The sequence below is a fragment of the Saccopteryx bilineata genome, chromosome 4 (genome assembly GCF_036850765.1).
Source record: "Saccopteryx bilineata isolate mSacBil1 chromosome 4, mSacBil1_pri_phased_curated, whole genome shotgun sequence".
Taxonomy (NCBI): Eukaryota; Metazoa; Chordata; class Mammalia; order Chiroptera; family Emballonuridae; genus Saccopteryx; species Saccopteryx bilineata.
The window spans coordinates 163,554,883-163,574,187 of NC_089493.1; the positions used below are offsets into that span (position 1 = coordinate 163,554,883).

Sequence of the window (19,305 nt, forward strand, 5' to 3'; positions counted from 1 at the left end):
TTATTTAAAAAAATTCAGCTATAAGGATGGATATCCCCACATGTTTATAACAGAAAAAATCATGAATAAATTAATGTTTAATAACAGAGTCTTGATTAAACAAGTCATATGCCAGATATTATAAATTACTATACAATAAAAAGTATATTGTAAATTAATTTCATTGATATGAAAATAAGTTCAGGATATCATTATGTAGGTTAGAAAAATGCTTCATAATATCACTTTAATAAAAGAAAAAAGTTGTGCCTAGCCCTGGCTGGTTGGTTCAGTGGTAGAGCGTCGGCCTGGCGTGCAGAAGTCCCGGGTTCAATTCCTGGCCAGGGCACACAGGAGAAGCGCCCATCTGCTTCTCCATCCCTCCCCCTCTCCTTCCTCTCTGTCTCTCTCTTCCCCTCCCGCAGCGAGGCTCCATTGGAGCAAAGATGGCCCGGGCGCTGGGGATGGCTCCTTGGCCTCTGCCCCAGGCGCTAGAGTGGCTCTGGTCGCAACAGAGCGATGCCCCGGAGGGGCAGAGCATCGCCCCCTGGTGGGCGTGCCGGGTGGATCCCAGTTGGGCGCATGGGGGAGTCTGTCTGACTGTGTCTCCCTGTTTCTAGCTGGAAGGACAGAAGGAAGGAAGGAAGGAAGGAAGGAAGGAAGGAAGGAAGGAAGGAAGGAAGGAAGGAAGGAAGGAAGGAAGGAAGGAAGGAAGGAAAAAAAAATTTTAAAAAAGTGCCTGAAGGAAGGAAGGAAGGAAGGAAGGGAAAAAAAAATAAAAAAAAGTGCCTGACCTGGCGGTGGCACAATGGATAAAGCATCAAACTGGGATGCGGAGGACCCAGGTTCAAAACCCCGAGGTCATCAGCTTGAGCATGGGTTCATCTGGTTTCAACAAGGTTCACCAGCTTGAGCCCCAGGTTACTGAATTGAGCAAGGGGGTCACTCATTCTTCTGTAGCCCCCAAGTCAAGGCACATGAGAAAGCAATCAATGAGAAACTGAGGTGCTGCAACAAAGAATTGATGCTTGCCTGACCAGGCAGTGGTGCAGTAGGTAGAGCATTGGACTGGGATGTGGAAGACCCAGGCTCGAGACCCCAAGGTCACCAGCTTGAGCGCGGGCTCATCTGGTTTGAGCAAAGCTCACCAACTTGGACCCAAGGTTGCTGGCTTGCGCAAGGGGTTACTCAGTCAGCTGAAAGCCCACGGTCAAGGCACATATGAGAAAGTAATCAATGAACAACTAAGGTGTCGCAACGAAAAACTAATGATTGATGCTTCTCATCTCTCTCTGTTTCTGTGTCTGTCCCTATCTATCCTTCTTTCTGACTCTCTGTTTCCGTAAAAAAAAAAAAAAGCCTGACCATGCGGTGGCGCAGTGGATAAAGCATCGGACTGGGATGCGGAAGGGCCCAGGTTCGAAACCCCGAGCATGCCAGCTTGATTGAGTGCAAGCTCAACTGGTTTGAGCAAAGCTCACCAGCTTGGACCCAAGGTAATGGCTCGAGCAAGGGATTACTCGGTCTGCTGAAGGCCTACAGTCAAGGCACATATGAGAAAGCAATCAATGAACAACTAAGGTATCGCAATGAAAAACTGATGATTGATGCTTCTCATCTCTCTCTGTTCCTGTCTGTCTGTCCCTATGAATTGATGCTTATCTCTCTCCCTTCTGGTCTGTCTGTCCCTCTGTCTGTCTCTGTCATAAATAAATAAATATGTAAATAATAAAAGAAAAAGGTTGCATAGAAAAGTGTCTGGAAGAACATACATCAAGCGTTAACAGTAATTATCTCTGGCCTTTGGGACTATTGGCATTTGCAACAGCTTCTTTTGTTTATTTGCTTTTTCTATACTATCATATACTGATTTTATAAAACAGACAAATATATTTAAATTTTTTTTTAAAGAAACAGTATTTTGCCCTGGCCGGTTGGCTCAGCGGTAGAGTGTCGGCTTGGCGTGTGGGGGACCCGGGTTTGATTCCCGGCCAGGGCACACAGGAGAAGCGCCCATTTGCTTCTCCACCCCTCCCCCTCCTTCCTCTCTGTCTCTCTCTTCCCCTCCCGCAGCCAAGGCTCCATTGGAGCAAAGATGGCCCGGGTACTGGGGATGGCTCCTTGGCCTCTGCCCCAGGCACTAGAGTGGCTCTGGTCGTGGCAGAGCGACGCCCCGGAGGGGCAGAGCATCGCCCCCTGGTGGGCGTGCCGGGTGGATCCCGGTCGGGCGCATGCGGGAGTCTGTCTGACTGTCTCTCCCCGTTTCCAGCTTCAGAAAAATACAAAAAAAAAAAAAAAAAAAGAAACAGTATTTTGTAAAGTGAGAAAGCACCATTTCCTTATGGCCTCAACACACATAGGCCCACTACTGTATGTACAACTCCACTCCTCTTATGAAGGTCATCAATAATCTTCATGTGGCCACATGTAACAGGCATCTTTAGCAATTATTTTTCTGAATCTCAGAGGCTTCCACTGAGTTGGCTAATCCTTTCTTTTTTGACTTCAAAGGCAAAACCTCCTAGTTTTTTAGTTTAGTTCTAATGTAGGTAACTCTTATACTAAAAGAACCATAATGCTTTTGCCTCTCTGTTGCTCCTTCTCAGTCTTTTTTGTTGGGCCTCCTCACTTATAAAATCTCTAAGGTTCTACCAGCTAGAAGCAGCGGTCACTGGGACTTGGACATGAGGTGCAAAGTATAGAATGGTGACAACAATTCCAGTGCCATGCGGACTTTTCCTAGATGTGGACTTTTCCTGGACTCCTGCTCCCTGTGACAGATCCTACAGACTGAACTGTGGTTGGGTTGCATTTTTCAGGGATTTGACATGGTGATGGGGCCAATTTGGACTTGGTGAACATGTTAAGGACACTACTTTTTTATGGATTCTTGCTGTATCGGTCAACAGTTTGCTTAAAGGCTTTTAATCACTGTAAAAAAAAAAAATAGAAGGCTGGATAAAGAAGATGGGGCACATATACACCATGGTATACTAGTCAGCTAGAAGAAATGATGACATCGGATCACTTACAGCAGATTGGTGGAATCTTGATAACATTATTCGGAGCTAAATAAGCAAATCAGAAAAAAACAAGAACTGCAGGATTCCATACATTGGTGGGACATAAAAGTGAGACTAAGAGACATGGACAGGAGTGTGGTGGTTATGGGGGGGGGGTAGGGGGAGGGGAGGAGGGGGGGAGGAGGAGGGGTACAAAGAAAACTGGATAGAGGGTGACGGAGGACAATCTCTCTTTGGGTGATGGGTATGCAACAGAACTAAATGACAAAATAACCTGGAAATGTTTTCTTTGAATATATGTACCCTGATTTATTGATGTCACCCCATTAAAATAAAAATTAATTAAAAAAAAAATCTTTAAGGTTCTAGATTCATTAGGGCTGGATTCATTAGGGCTAGATCCTGTTACTTTTTATCATTTTACTCTTGCCATAGATGATTTTTTCCATCCATAAATTTAAATTTTTCCTCTATGCTGATGACTCTCAAATTTCTATCTCTAGTCAAGACCTCTGTTCTTACTTCCAGACTTCCATATCCACATACCTGCTTAACCATTTTTGAGTACCTGGTAGGTGACATAGCAATAAAAAAAGAATAGAAGAAGGCCTCGTTCAGTTTTCCCAGTGCATAGAGCATTGACCCAGTGTGCAGAAGTCTCAGGTTGGAACCCCCATCAGGGTATACCATCTACTTCTTTTCCCCTTCCTCTCCCCTTCTTTCTTTTCTGCTCTCGCAGCCAGTGGCTCGACTGGGTCGATTGTTGGCCCTGGGCACTGAGGATAGCTCAGTTGGTCCAAGTGTTAGCCTCAGGAGCTGAGCATAGCTTAGTTGATTCAAGCATCAGCCCTAGATGGGGGTTTCTGGGTAGATCCCAGTTGGGGTGCATGATGGAGTCTATCTCCCCTATTCTCACTAAAATAAATAAAGGAAGGAAGAAAGGGAGGGAGGGAGGAAGAGTGGAAGAAACAAATACACTCCGTATTTTTTTAATTTATTTATTCATTTTAGAGAGGGAGGAGAGAGAGAGAGAGAGAGAGAGAGAGAGAGGAGAAGGGGGAGGAGCAGCAAGCCCAGGGTTTTGAACCAGCGACCTCAGCATTCTAGGTTGGCACTTTATCTACCGCACCACCACAGGTCAGGCATACATTCTTGTATTTTATGTAGTAGTAAATGCTTTAAGTAAAAAATAGAGAAGGATAAAAATATAGAAAGAATGTAAGGTTGGAAAGCTTTTTAGAAAAGGCCTTTCTGATAAGGTGACATATGTGAAAAAAAAAGACTGAAATGTGGAGACAATCATGTGTTGCCTATGGAAGAATTTCTAGGCTGAGGGAACAAATGCAAAGGCCCTGGTGAGAATGGCAAAACCAAAGATGGTCTTAGTATCATACTATTAGCTGAAAAAACTAATTGAACAATACTATAAAACAACTAGACCTAATAGACATTGATAGAACACTGTATCTAACAACAACAGAATATACATTCTTCTCAAAAACACATAGAACATTTTCTAGGATAGCCCATATATGCCAGGTCATAAAATAAGCCTCAATAGGCCCTGGCCGGTTGGCTCAGCGGTAGAGCGTTGGCCTGGCGAGCGGGGGACCCGGGTTCGATTCCCAGCCAGGGCACATAGGAGAAGTACCCATCTGCTTCTCCACCCCTCCCCCTCTCCTTCCTCTCTGTCTCTTTCTTCCCCTCCCGCAGCCGAGGCTCCATTGGAGCAAAGATGGCCCGGGCGCTGGGGATGGCTCCTTGGCCTCTGCCCCAGGCACTAGAGTAGCTCTGGTCCTGGCAGAGCGACGCCCTGGAGGGGCAGAGCATCGCCCCCTGGTGGGCAGAGCGTTGCCCCTGGTGGGTGTGCCGGGTGGATCCTGGTCGGGCGCATGCGGGAGTCTGTCTGACTGTTTCTCCCCGTTTCCAGCTTCAGAAAAATCCAAAAAAAAAAAAAAAAAAGCCTCAATAAATATTTAAATATTGAAATCATACAAAGTATGCTCTCTAACCACAATGGAATAATTACAGTTAATAACAGGAAAAAATCTGGAAAATTCCCAAATATATGTAAATTAAACAACAAACTCCTTAATAACCAATAGGTCAAAAAAATCACACTGAAAATCAGAAAATACTTTTGAGATAAATGAAAAGGTAGACACACTATACAAAAACTTATGGTATGCAACTAAAGCAGTGTTTAGATGAAAATGCATAGCCATATGCCTGACCTGTGATGGTGCAATGGATAGAATGCCAACCTGTAACACTGAGATAACCGGTTCGAAACCCTGGTCTTGTCCAGTCAAGGCACATACAAAAAGTAACAAGCAAGTAATGAACAACTAAAGTGAAGCAACTATGAGCTGACATTTCTTGCTCCTTTCCTCTCTCTCCTCTCTCTGTGAAATCAATAAATAAAATCCTTTAAAAATAAAAGAAAATTCATAACTATAAATGTCTATAATGAAGAAGAAAATCTCAAATTAATGAGCTAACCTCCCACCAAATAAGAAACTCAATCTAAAGCAAGCAAACAGGGCCCTGGCAAGTTGGCTCAGTGGTAGAACATTGGCCCAGCATGTGGATGTCCTGGGTTCAATTCCTGGTCAGGGTGCACAGGAGAAGCACCCATCTGCTTCTCCACTTCTCCCCTTCTCCCCTCTCACTCTCTCCCCCACCCTTGCAGCCATGGCTCATTTGAAGCAAGTTGGCCACAGGCACTGAGGATGGCTCCATGGCCTCCGCCTCAATTGCTGAGCAACAGAGCAATGTCCCAGATGTGCAGAGCATCGCCCCCTAGTCAGCTTGCCAGGTGGATTCCGGTTGGGGCACATGTGGGAGTCTGTTTCTCTGCCTCCCCTCCTCTCACTGAGTTACAAAAGAGAAAAAAAAAAGCAGGAGGAAGGAAATAAAAAAGATTATAGTAAAATGTTATGAAGTAGAGAATAAAAAAATAGAGAAAAACAACAGAACCAAAGATTGGTTCTTTGAAAAAAAAAAACAAACCAACAAAATTGATAAACCTTTCAGCAAGACTGAAGGAAAAAAAGAGATGACTCAAATTACTAAAATCAGGAATGAAAGAAAGGACATTACTACCAACCTTACAGAAATAATAAAAAGATCATAAGGGAATACTGTAAACAACTCTATACTATCAATAAATGAGAAAACTTAGATGAAATGTGCAAATTCCTTAAAAAAACCCACTGAAACTGTCTCAAGAAGAAACAGAAAAATCTGACTATAACTACAAAAAATAAAGACAATGAATTAGTAATTTAAAAACTTCCCACAAAGAAAATCCCAGGCCCAAATGGCTTCACTGATGAATTCTGCCTAACATTTAAAAAAAAAGAAATAAAAATCAATTCTACACAACCCTTCCAGAAAATTTAAAAAAGGAATTCTTTCCAAATGATTATATCATTACACTGATAATAATATCAAAGATATTACAAGGAAAACAAAACACTAAAAATCAACATCTCTCATGAACATAGACACAAAAAATCTCAACAAAATTTTAGCAAATCAAAATAAAAAATATATATAAAGGATAATATACCATGACCAAATAAGGTTATCACAGGAATGCAAGGTTGTTTTAACATTTGAAAAGCAATGTATTCACCATATTAACAGGTTAAAAAGAAAACTCATGTGATTATCTTGAGATGCAAAGTATTTGACAAAATCTAGTATCTGTTTCTGCTAAAATCTCTCAGCAAAGTAGGAATAGAACTCTCCTCCAGTCTGATAACTGGCATCTCAAGAAATCTTTTTTTTAAATCTTTTTTTTTTTTTAATTTATTTTTTTATTCATTTTAGAGAGGAGTGGGAGAGACAGAGGGAGAGAGAGAGAGGAGAGACAGAGAGAGAGAGAAGTGGGGAGGAGCTGGAAGCATCAACTCCCATATGTGCCTTGACCAGGCAAGCCCAGGGTTTTTGAACCGGTGACCTCAGCATGTCCAGGTCGATGCTTTATCCACTGCGCCACCACAGGTCAGGCCGCATCTCAAGAAATCTATAGCTAACATCATACTCATTGGAGAAAAACTGGATGCTTTTTCTGTAAGATATGGCACAAGGCAAAAGGTTCTTGATAATTTTAAGATCGTAACATCTGAAACCAATACAAAATAAAATTGAAAGGGAAAAAAAAAAGATTGTTAAGGAGTCCTGATACCAAAAATGTCAAGAACCAGAGGAAAGGAGAAAATTGTTAATACAGGAAAGGAGAAATACTGCAGGAACAGACAAGATTCTTCCATCTGAGTTAGTTGGGTTTTTTTTTTTTATTAAGAGACAGACAGACAGACAAGGCAGAGATAAGAAAAATCAACTTATAGTAGCAGCACTTTAGTTATTCATTGATTGCTTCTCATACATGCCTTGACCAGGGGTCTCCAGCCGAGCAGTGACCCTTTGCTCAAGCCAGCAACCTTGGGCTCAAGCCGGCGACCATGGGGTCATGTCTATGATCTCATGCCCAAGCCAGCAACCCTGCGCTCAAGCTGGTGAGCCTATGCTCAAGTCGAATGAGCCCACACTCAAGACGGCAACTTCGGGGCTTCAAACCTGGGTCTTATGCATCCCAGTCCAACTTTCTATCTGTTGTACCACTGCATGGTCAGGCCAGAGTCAGCCTTTTTTTCTTTTCAGTCTTGACAATGACCAATAAGACCCTATGATCTGTCCTCCTGCTGTCTGCTATCTGCTTTCATCTATCACTGTACACTTGCCTCTACACTCCAGCCATACTACTGGCTTACTTGCTGTTCCATGAATATTCCAAGCACACTCCAACTTCAGGGGCATTGCACTTGCTTTACTTCCTGCCTCAAATTACTCATTCCTCCTGATAAGTTTGCCCTCGCTGCTTCAAATATCTGTTCAAATATTACTCTCAGAGAGGTCTTCTCTAATCTATGCAACCTATCAGTGGACTGTACCACCCAATCCAGATACTTACTGTTCTTGCCCTGCTTTTTTTGCCATCTGCCATATTATAAATGTTATTTGTTTACTTGTCTGTTTCCTCCTGAGTGGAATGCAGGCTCTGTGAGAGCAGGGACTTCTTGTGTCGTTGTGGTCACTACTGTATCCCCAGCATATTTAAAAAAATTTTAATTTATAGATTTTAGAGAAAAAGAGAAAGGGGGAGGAGAGAGAGAGAAACATTGGTTTGTTGTTCCACTTATTAATATATTCATTGGTTAATTCTTATATTGCACTGACCATGGATCAAACCCACAACTTTGGCATATCCAGATGACGCTCTAAACAACTGAACTACCTGGCCAGGGCTGTATCCTCAGCATTTAGTGAATAAATTAATAGGTATATTCCATTCATTACCATTATCACTTACATCAGATTACACTAATGGTAATCTACTCAAAGTACTAAGTAGAACTGCTTACCCAGCAGAAAGAAGAGTCCCATGGTAGCCATTACAGTGTAGAGACCATGCCTGACCACGAGGTGGCGCAGTGGATAGAGCGTCCGACTGGGACGCAGAAGACCCAGGTTTGAGACCCCGAGGTTACCAGTTTGAGTGCGGGCTCATCTGGTTTGAGCAAAAAGCTCACCAGCTTGGACCCAAGGTCGCTGGCTCGAGCAAGGGGTTACTTGGTCTGCTGTAACCCCATGGTCAAGGCACATATGAGAAAGCAATCAATGAACAACTAAGGTGTCTCAATGAAAAACTAATGATTGATGCTTCTCATCTCTCTCTGTTCCTGTCTGTCTGTCCCTCTCTCTGACTCTCTCTCTGTCACTATATAAAAATTAAAAAATAGTTACAGTATAGAGACCATGTCTTCTTCTTCTTCTTCTTCTTTTTTTTAGAGATTTCTTTTCTTTTTTTAAAGATTTTATTTATTCATTTTAGAGAGGAGAGAGAGAGAGAATAAAAGAGAGAGGAGAGAAAGAAGGGGGGAGGTACACAAAGCATCAACTCCCATATGTGCCTTGACCAGGCAGGCCCATGGTTTCAAACCAGCAACCTCAATGTTCCAGGTCGATGCTTTATTCACTGTGCCTCCGCAGGTCAGGCAGACCATGTCTTCTTGATCTCTGCAGACCTACCACTTAGTAAAGTTATTGCAATATATTAGATATGCACTATTGTTCATTTATGAATGAAGGAATGGCCCTAGCCAGAAAGCTCAGTTGTTTAGAGTGTTGTCCTAATATGGCAAGGTTGTAGGTTCAAACCCTGGTTTAAGGCACACACAGGAATCTACCAATGAATACATAGATGGGTGGAACAACAAACCAATGTTTTTCTCTCTCTTTTTAAAAAGAAAAAAAAAGAAAAAACCAGAATGAAGGAATGGCCCTGCCCAGGTAGCTAAATTATCAATATGCCAAGGTTGCAGGTTCGATTTCCAGTCAGGGCCCGTGCAAGAATCAACTAAGAAAAAAAAAGAAAAAGAAAAAGAATCAACTAAGGAATGCATGAAACCCGAATGAGTGGAACAGCAGGCCAGTGTTTCTCTCTCTCTCTCCTCCTTCCTCTCTCTTTCTCTCTAAAATCTATTTTTTTTTTTTTTTTTTTTTTTTTTTTTTCATTTTTCTGAAGCTGGAAACGGGGAGAGACAGTCAGACAGACTCCCGCATGCGCCCGACCGGGATCCACCCGGCACGCCCACCAGGGGCCACGCTCTGCCCACCAGGGGGCGATGCTCTGCCCATCCTGGGCGTCGCCATGTTGCGACCAGAGCCACTCTAGCGCCTGAGGCAGAGGCCACAGAGCCATCCCCAGCGCCCGGGCCATCTTTGCTCCAATGGAGCCTTGGCTGCGGGAGGGGAAGAAAGAGACAGAGAGGAAAGCGCGGCGGAGGGGTGGAGAAGCAAATGGGCGCTTCTCCCGTGTGCCCTGGCCGGGAATCGAACCTGGGTCCTCCGCACGCTAGGCCGATGCTCTACCGCTGAGCCAACCGGCCAGGGCCTAAAATCTATTTTTTTAAAAAAGAAAAAAAGGCCCTGGCCAGTTGGCTCAGTGGTAAAGCGTTGGCCTGGTGTGCAGGAGTCCTGGGTTCGATTCCCGGCCAGGTCACACAGGAGAAGCGCCCATCTGCTTCTCCACCCCTCCCCCTCTCCTTCCTCTCTGTCTCTCTCTTCCCCTCCCGCAGCCAAGGCTCCATTGGAGCAAAGCTGGCCCCGGGCGCTGAGGATGGCTCTGTGGCCTCTGCTTCAGGCGCTAGAATGGCTCTGGATGCAACAGAGCGAAGCCCCAGAGGGGCTTCGCCTCCTGGTGGGCATGCCGGGTGGATCCCGGTCAGGCGCATGTGGGAGTCTGTCTGACTGCCTCCCCATTTCCAGCTTTGGAAAAATGCAAAAAAAAAAAGGACAGAGGAATGAAAATATAAAGATACTATCAGAGAACACTTTACCTTGGCATCTTCTGGATCATCCAGGGAAAACTCCATCAAATCATCTGAAATCTCCTCTGCCAGGTCTTTTCCTAGTTTTGGATTTTTATCCAATTTTGGAACTGTGATAGGACTGCCTAGATACTTCATTTCACTGTCCAGCAAGTTTCCATTGTCCTGCCAAGTATATTGATAAATTATTAATTACCCAGGACACTTACCGTATACCATATACAAAAATTAACTCAAAATGAATCAAAGACTGCCTGACCAGGCAGTGGCACAGTGGATAGAGCATCGGACTGGGATGCAGAGGACCCAGGTTCAAAACCCTGAGGTTGCCGGCTTGAGCGCAGGCTCCTCTGGTTTGAGCAAGGCTCACCAGCTTGAGCCCAAGGTCGCTGGCTTGAGCAAGGGGTCATTTGGTCTGCTGTAGCCTCCTGGCCAAGGCATACATGAGAAAGCAATCAATGAACAACTAAGGTGCCGCAATAAAGAGTTGATGCTTCTTATCTCTCTCCCTTCCTGTCTGTCCCTCTGTCTGTCTCTGTCACATACACACACACAAAAGACCTAAATGCTTCTGTGCCACATGGTGGCACAATGGATAGAGTGTCAACATGGGATGCTGAAGACCTAGGTTCGAAACCCAGAGGTTGCCAGCTTGAGTGAAGGCTCACCAGCTTGAGTGCAGGCTTGACAGTTTGAGCATGGGATCATCAACTGGTTCTCATGGTCGCTGGCTTGAGCCCAAGGTCACTGGCTTGAACAAGGGGTCACTGGCTCAGCTGAAGCCCCCCCCCCATCAAGGCACATGTGAGAAACAATCAATAAGCAACTAAAGGGATGCAACTATGAGTTGATGCTTCTCATCTCGCTCCCTTTCTGTTTGTCTGTTTCTGTCTTTCACTAAAAAAGTAAATAAAAATAAAAACTATAAAAAATGAAAAAGTATTGCCTGACCTGTGGTGGCGCAGTGGGATAAAGCGTCGACCTGGAACACTGAGGTTGCTGGTTCGAAACCTTGGGCTTGCCCAGTCAAGGCACATATGGGAGTCGAAGCTTCCTGCTCCTCCCCCTTCCTCTCTCTCTGTCTCTCTCTCTCACTCCTCTCTCTCTAAAAAACCAATAAATAAAATATTTAAAAAAAAAATAAAAAAAAAAATGAAAAAGTATTAAAACATCAACCAATGAGTGCATAGATAAGTGGAACTACAAATCAATGTTTCTCTCTTTCTTTTTCTCTTTCTCTAAAATCAGTATATAAATTTTTAAAATGTTTTTAAGTTATAAATATGATATGACTTCAACTTTGTGAAACTGTACACATATTTCTTTTTTTATTTTTTATTTTTATTTTTTTGTATTTTTCTGAAGTTGGAAACTGGGAGACAGTCAGACAGACTCCCGCATGTGCCGGACCGGGATCCACCCGGCATGCCCACCAGGGGGCGACGCTCTGCTCACCAGGGGGCGATGCTCTGCCCCTCCGGGGTGTCGCTCTGTTGTGACCAGAGCCACTCTAGCACCTGGGGCAGAGGCCAAGGACCCATCCCCAGTGCCCGGGCCATCTTTGCTCCAATGGAGCCTCAGCTGCGGGAGAGGAAGAGAGAGACAGAGAGGAGAGGGGGAGGGCTGGAGAAGCAGATGGGCGCTTCTCCTGTGTGCCCTGGCCGGGAATCGAACCCGGGACTTCTGCACACCAGGCCGACACTCTACCACTGAGCCAACCAGCCAGGGCGAAGCAACTATAATTTGATAGTTCTCTCTCCATGCTCCCCCTCCTCTGTAAAATCAAAAAATAAAAAATCTTAAAAAAAAAAAAAAAAGAACCTGACCAGGTGGTGGCACAGTAGATAGAGTATTGGACTGGGATGCCGAGGACCCAGGTTCGAGACCCTGAGGCGCCAGCTTGAACATGGGCTCATCTGGTTTGAGCAAAAGCTCACCAGCTTGGATCCAAGGTCGCTGGCTCCAGCAAGGGGTTACTCAGTCTGCTGAAGGCCCGCAGTCAAGGAACATATGAGAAAGCAATCAATTAACAACTAAGGTGTCGCAACGCGCAATGAAAAACTAATGATTGATGCTTCTCATCTCTCCGTTCTTGTCTGTCCCTGTCTATCCCTCTCTCTGACTCTCTCTCTGTCTCTGTAAAAAAAAAAAAAATCAGCCTGACCTGTGGTGGCACAATGGATAAAGTGTCCACCTGGAACACTGAGGTTGCTGGTTCGAAACCTTGGGCTTGCCTGGTCAAGGCATATATGGGAACTGATGCTTCCTGCTCCTCCCTCCCTTCTCTCTCTCTCTCTCCTCTCTAAAATGAATAGTCTTTAAAAATAAATATCTTTCTTTAAAAAAAAAAAATCAGACGACATACCTCTTCTCCCTTTCCCTGCTCAAACATTACTTTTCAATATCTTGTCTCATTCAGGACAGCTTAGAAAAATTCAAAGGGTCATATATCTAGATCTACGATACCATACGCCACAATACATCAGCTGATCCTTGACGGTGTCTAGTGACTCACCAGTAGAGAAAGGGGAGACATGTAAGGCCCCCTTGATTTCTTTTGAAACTTAACGTTCCTGGGCACCCACCATTTCAAGGGATCCAAAGTGTTGTCCTGCATAAGAAAAATTACATTAGCTGGAGGAAGAGAAGTGTCAGTAGGCCCTTCCAAATACATTGCATTTGATGAAGCAATGCATAACCCTCAGAACACATTAAGTGTAATCAAAGTTAACCCTACTTCATGAAGATAAAAATTATGGCTTGGGAGAGGGGATGGGGGGAAGAGTGTAAAGAGGGACAATATAAAGTGATGTAAAATGATTTGACTTTGGCCTGACCAGGCGGTGGCGCAGTGGATAGAGCGTTGGACTGGGATGCGGAAGACCCAGGTTCGAGACCCCGAGCTCACCAGCTTGAGCGCGGCTGCTGGGAAGGCCCGTGGTCAAGGCACATATGAGAGGGCAATCAATGAATAGCTAAGGTGTTGCAACACGCAATGAAAAACTAATGATTGATACTTCTCATCTCTCTCTGTTCCTGTCTGTCTGTCCCTGTCTATCCCTCTCTCTGACTCACTCTCTGTCTCTGTAAAAAATAAGTAAATAAATAAAATTAAAACCTCACTTTAAAAAAAAAAATGATTTGACTTTGGGTGATGGGTATACAACGTAATCAACAGTTCAAACATGCTATAGAAATGTTTACCTGAAACCTATGTGCTGTTATTGATCAATGTCATCCTGTTAACGTTAATTTTCTAAATAAAAATTTTAAAAAATTATGGTTTGAATTTGATGTATGTTATGTAATTTGCTTCGTAGGATAGTAATTTTATAATCACAAACCAAAGGAAAGAAGGAAAAAGGGAGTCAAACTGGGGAGGAGGTGGTGAGATTTTTAAAAAGTGAGTAAAGAAAGATTAAAAGGACAGTATTAAATGTACAAAAAAGAAAAAAGGGGAATAAAAAAGCTGATTAGGACAGCCAAAATGGGCATAATTTAGTTACTGTAAGAAAATGATAATAGTAGCTATATTTTATGGACACTGACGTGGAGGAAAGGATGGAAGGTAGGAAGAAGAAAAAGATGGCTAGGAAGAAGATTAGCTGGAGAGATTAGTTAGAGAATTATCTTAATTATTAGGCAGTTTTGGAATGGTCAGTTTAAACCTGGAACTCAAGGATGGCCTGAAGCTCAGACCAAAAATAATCATGGCTCTCTCAGAATAAGGATTAACAAGCTAAAGTAAAGGAGAAATAAGAAATTAAGAACTTTAGATTTGTACATGAAACCAAGCATAGTCTGTAAACAAGTTATGTACATTATTCCTATCTGCTTTTTTGAAAAAGTCCTAAATTCCTTAGACAACAATAACAGAGATTTCTGTCCTTAAACCAATCAGTGAAACAAGTATAATGACGAGCTACTATGCGGACTTGGAGCTAGGTTTCTGTTCTATGATTAACCCTTAAAGAGAAAAAACAAAAACAAACCATAAACAATTTTTTTTCCCATAGCAATGATGTTTGTTTGTCGAGCTTGAGGTCTCATGATACCGATGACTTGTTTCATTCAAAGAAAACTGGTAATGTATCTAGCTTTCCATTAAACACTCACATTTTCCTTATTTGTGGATGAGCTACTTAATGGATTTTGCTTCCTGTTGCCATGGTCCAAAGCATTCGGAGTGCTACAAAGCAGCTGTACCTATAAGAGATGGTTTTCTAAGAACATCTAGCAACCTCCGGCCACAGGTGAGCTGTAAACCCTCTGTCTTCCACCTGAGAAACAAACTTAAATCCAAGAAAGAGGAGCTACTCACTGGGCTGCATTTTATAAGGTGCTGGTAAAGATTCCTGCAGATTAACAACAACAAAAATGCCAGTCAGGTTAGTCCCAAATATTGTTTGGTTATTCATCAGTGGATTGGGGGCATTCCAACTTTTCCTTTCTCACATTCTAGAATCCCCATACCTAATTGATATGTTTTTTCAAATAACAATATGTAGGGTGCATAACCACATGTATATATAGACATTCATCAGAGATGATGAGTTTGTCCTACATCTTATGTAGACACAATTTGTAATTTACTAATTTTCCAGCATTGACTATTGAGAACTGAATTTTTTAAAAAAATGAATTTCTATTACCCCTTCCAGGAGTTAATTTGGTCTTCATGGGTTAGGGAATTTTAAGCAATTCAAAGAAAATACAAGCAATACAAAGTGAATTTTCATACGTATCGATAAAATAGTCATGGAAAATCTTCCCTAGTGCACTAAAGTAGCATGTAATACACCTAAACATCAAAGGACAAAGTTCTAAAAAGATTAAAACAGTCAAATAGAAAACTTACAATAAATTGTTTGTTTGTTTTTTAACAGAGTCAGAGAGAGGGACAGATAGGGACAGACAGACAGGAAGAGAGAGAGATGAGAAGCATCAATCATTAGTTTTTTGTGCGACACCTTAGTTGTTCATCGATTGATTTCTCATATGTGCCTTGACCGTGGGGCTACAGCAGACCGAGTAACCCCTTGCTCAAGCCAGCAACCTTGGGTCCAAGTTGGTGAGCTCTGTTCAAATCAGTTGAACCCGCGCTCAAGCTGGCAACCTTGGGGTCTCGAACCTGGGTCCTCCGCATCCCAGTCTGACGTTCTATCCACTACGCCACTGCCTGGTCAGGCACAATAAGTTTAAGAAGTTGAATTAAAATAATTTTTTATTCCGTGAGTATCCCATGACTGAACACTAAGATCTTTGTTTGATAGGTGCTAAAGATTAAATTTTCCTTATAATAGCTGTTTATAAGAAATGCAATTATTTCCATTAGTATTGGTTCTTTATTATTAATAAACTGAAGTGCAATGAAGATAAGAAACTTGTCAGAGTTACAGTTGGTGAAGTAGTAAGCCACTGGAATCCAGACACCTATGCTAGAGGCTAGACTAGGTACTTTTTTTTTTTTTTTTAATTTTTTTTTTTTTATTTATTCATTTTAGAGAGGAGAGGGAGAGACAGAGAGAGGAGAGATAGAGAGAGAGAAGGGGGGAGGAGCAGGAAGCATCAACTCCCATATGTGCCTTGACCAGGCAAGCCCAGGGCTCCGAACCGGCGACCTCAGCATTTCCAGGTCGACGCTCCATCCACTGCGCCACCACAGGTCAGGCTAGACTAGGTACTTTTAACCACTAAAATACAGCACTACTCCCATGCAGGTAATAGCCTATGTCTATGTGAAGTATACCATTTTTAAAGATAATACCAATTGTATTTGATGGTTAAAATAAATAGCTTTCATTTTCTTTTTTCTTTTTAATTTTATTTAGAAAGTTGGTCGGGCTTGGTTAGTACTTGGAGGGGAGAAAATTAACTTTAACAGGGTGAATAGCCTTCATTTTCACAACACTCTGGGAACCTTAAAAATCTTGCAAGGAAAGGAGCTGGGCCTCCAAGTCCATTACACTCAAAGTGTAATGTTCTATACTCGGCAGTATTTTCATAGGATAAAATCTCCATGCCAGGGCTGAAAGGCTTTAGCAGGTTTGTCTGGCAAAAGAACTTACATCCGAGCTAACTGTATTTCCCAAGGTCCTAAAAAATCCAAGGGACCTGCAATCAGATATGAAGTTATCCTTGTCCATACATCTTGTTTTTCCTTCCGATTTTCTTCATTACCAGTAAGCCATATTAATTCAAAGCTGACCTTCTGAATACAAAGGCTCTTGATAGGAACCCATTTCATGGTACAAGGTACAATTTAATAGAATCTTAAGAATTAAATGTTACTGAAAAACAAAACGCTGGGAAACAATGCATTCAGCTAGAGAGATTTTTCAAGAATAGAAAAGAATGTTTATCACTCAGGAAATCTGAAATTAGAACAAATACTAAAGTGGTTGACTAGTAAAACATATGCCTTTAGGGCTCAAACCCTATAAAAACACAATAACTAACTAAAAAAAACCCCAAAATACAAAAAAAAACCCACAATAACTAGCTGACAAAGTATTTATTTTGGTTTCTTTGCCTCGGCTGATATTAGACTAGGTAATAAAACTTCTCATCTTAACTACTACTTTCATTCTCATCATTCACTGTGTTTCAATTCAGACCATCCATCAGTCAACAAAATATTCCCTCCTGTCTAAAATTTTCAAATGCAAAGTGACTCCTGTTAATGTTATTATTTTTCTCTTCCCATTGGCTTGATCACTCAAAAATCCTATAGGTACCCACAGAATTCCAACTTCAAGGTTCTCCACCTCCCTTTACCACCTTCCATGTCTATCTCACTACTCCGACCTCTCCCTTAAAAGTTATTGGCCTGACCTGTGGTGGGGCAGTGGATAAACCGTCGACCTGGAAATGCTGAGGTCGCCGGTTTGAAACCCTGGGCTTGCCTGGTCAAGGCACATATGGGAGTTGATGCTTCCAGCTCCTCCCCACCTTCTCTCTCTGTCTCTCTCTCCTCTCTCTCTTCCTTTCTCTCTCCTCTCTAAAATGAATAAATAAAATAAAATAAAAAATTTAAAAAAAAAAGTTATTCTTTCCCTTGAAACCTTTACCTCCCTTCTCCCTTCCAGTTCCATCAAGGTCTGCAGGAGTGGAAGGCTGAGTGGCAGACATCTCCTCACTGCTAAGATTCGAAAGATCGAGGCAACGTTTTGGGGTACCTCTGTTGAGACATAATAATAGTATATCAATATTCCCATTGTGATGTAATGTCCCTAAAAGGCAAAGATCATGTTATCCTCAATTTGGAACACCCCTCAATGATTACCACATAACCTGAACAATGTCCAAATAAACCCAATTGCTTTTGGAATTATTTCAGTCTCAGCTAAGAAAAATCTCCTATCTTTTCCCTACTCCAGTAATCTGGACTAATTTTTCTCCTCACCAACATACTGAGACAGTAGGGGTTTGTTTTGTTTTTTGTGTTTGAGAATCAAAATTTATTGACTGAAGGGGGTCTTGACCCCACATCTTCTGCCCTTTACAACCATGAGCCCACAGATTTGATTTCTCCCTGGAGTCTCTAGTGTTCCTCAAGTCTATAGTTCTCCGATTGTGCTAGCTGAGGCATGACGCCACGGTACGGCCAAAATTTAAAGTACAATAACACTAATGTTAATACTAATTAGGTGACTAACTCGTATAATGCAATAGAGTTTCCAAAGACTTTTCCCAGACAGCACATCATTTGATTCTCACACGATCTTAATAAGATAGGAAGAGATTATTTCAACGTCACAGAAAAGAAGCCCGAGAGTCAAAAGGGTCACACGGTTAGTCAAGGCCTCAGACAGACACTCAGAAACCGTTCAGCAAAGCAAAGACGACAAGGTGTGAAGAGTGGATTTACCCAGACAGAATGCTTAGGTCTGCGCAACCAACAGAGCATCTGTCCCCCGGAGTTCGAGGGAGATCTGAACAGGCGGTTAGGGAAGTGTCTCTCTCCAGGAGCAGGTTTAAGATCCTCCTCCGAGGGGACAGGAAACTGGGTCCTGCGCCCGGACTTCCCTCCTCTTTCGTGGATGAAACGAGCGCTGCAGACATAGGCTCTGACTCCTCCCTGGGAAGAAATGACACCAAGCGAAGCGGAGCGCGACATCTGCCCGGGACAGCACAGGCCGTCCAGCTCTGACGACCTCCGCCCTTCCCAGCAGCGGCCAAGCGGGCCAGTATTGGGGGGCGGGCACCTCTAAACGGTCGATCACAGCCTGGCTTCAAGGTTAAATGGCACTTGCCCGAAAACGGCCTGGTCTTTTCCCTGGAACCTGAATGTTTACCCTAGAGGAAACCCCAGGACTTGAAAGCGGGAATGGAAAGGCTTTGAGTTGTTCGGAGCCACACAGCTCGAGGCTCCTGACCCGAAGGAATTCAAGTCTCCTCACTTGCTACAAAACCCGAGGTCCCCTGAGGTTCCGTCTGCGGGCTCTGACTGAAGGGGAATCGGGCCTTCGTGAGTCCAGTGGAGATGGCTCCGGTCTTACCTCAGGTTTCAGTCTGAATTTACCTTCAGGAGAAAGGGACGTGGGGGAGTAGTCAATGACAAGTGAAGACTTGAGGAGAATTAAAGGAAGTCTGGGGAAAGGAGGCAATGTTTTGCTTCCCGACTGAATTGGCTCGGGTCAGGCCTTGCTGCTTCTTTCCTCAGACGGTAGACGAGCCTCTGAGCAGGAATAGCAACAGCCACAAGCCTTGACGGTTCAAACTTCCCGCCCTCCCAATAACCTAGCCTTTAAGATGCGGCAGCCAATCACCGCACACCCTCTCAGACCCCCCCCCCCCTAAGCCAATCGTTTGGCTCGTACATCACAGAGGCGTGAGCCTGCGCTGAAAGGAGCACAACTTGCCCCGCCCCGCAGCCAAAACAGGATGTCGATTGGCCCAAC

The 19,305-nt window shown here is 43.3% G+C and overlaps 1 protein-coding gene across 1 annotated transcript in view; it reads right to left on the reverse strand.

Moving 5' to 3' along the window:
• The window catches only part of CDC25C (cell division cycle 25C), a 34,829-nt gene extending 16,129 nt beyond the window's left edge, over positions 1-18,700 (reverse strand). Inside the window, exons 1-7 of the mRNA XM_066272588.1 lie at positions 18,273-18,700; positions 17,473-17,582; positions 16,471-16,516; positions 14,724-14,757; positions 14,519-14,608; positions 12,918-13,013; positions 10,412-10,567 (exon numbers count right to left, since the gene is read on the reverse strand). Coding sequence (XP_066128685.1) covers positions 10,412-10,567; positions 12,918-13,013; positions 14,519-14,608; positions 14,724-14,757; positions 16,471-16,516; positions 17,473-17,582; positions 18,273-18,466 — 726 coding nt within the window. The 5' untranslated portion in view covers positions 18,467-18,700. The remainder of the gene's footprint in view (positions 1-10,411; positions 10,568-12,917; positions 13,014-14,518; positions 14,609-14,723; positions 14,758-16,470; positions 16,517-17,472; positions 17,583-18,272) is intronic.
• Positions 18,701-19,305: the final 605 nt, after the last annotated feature.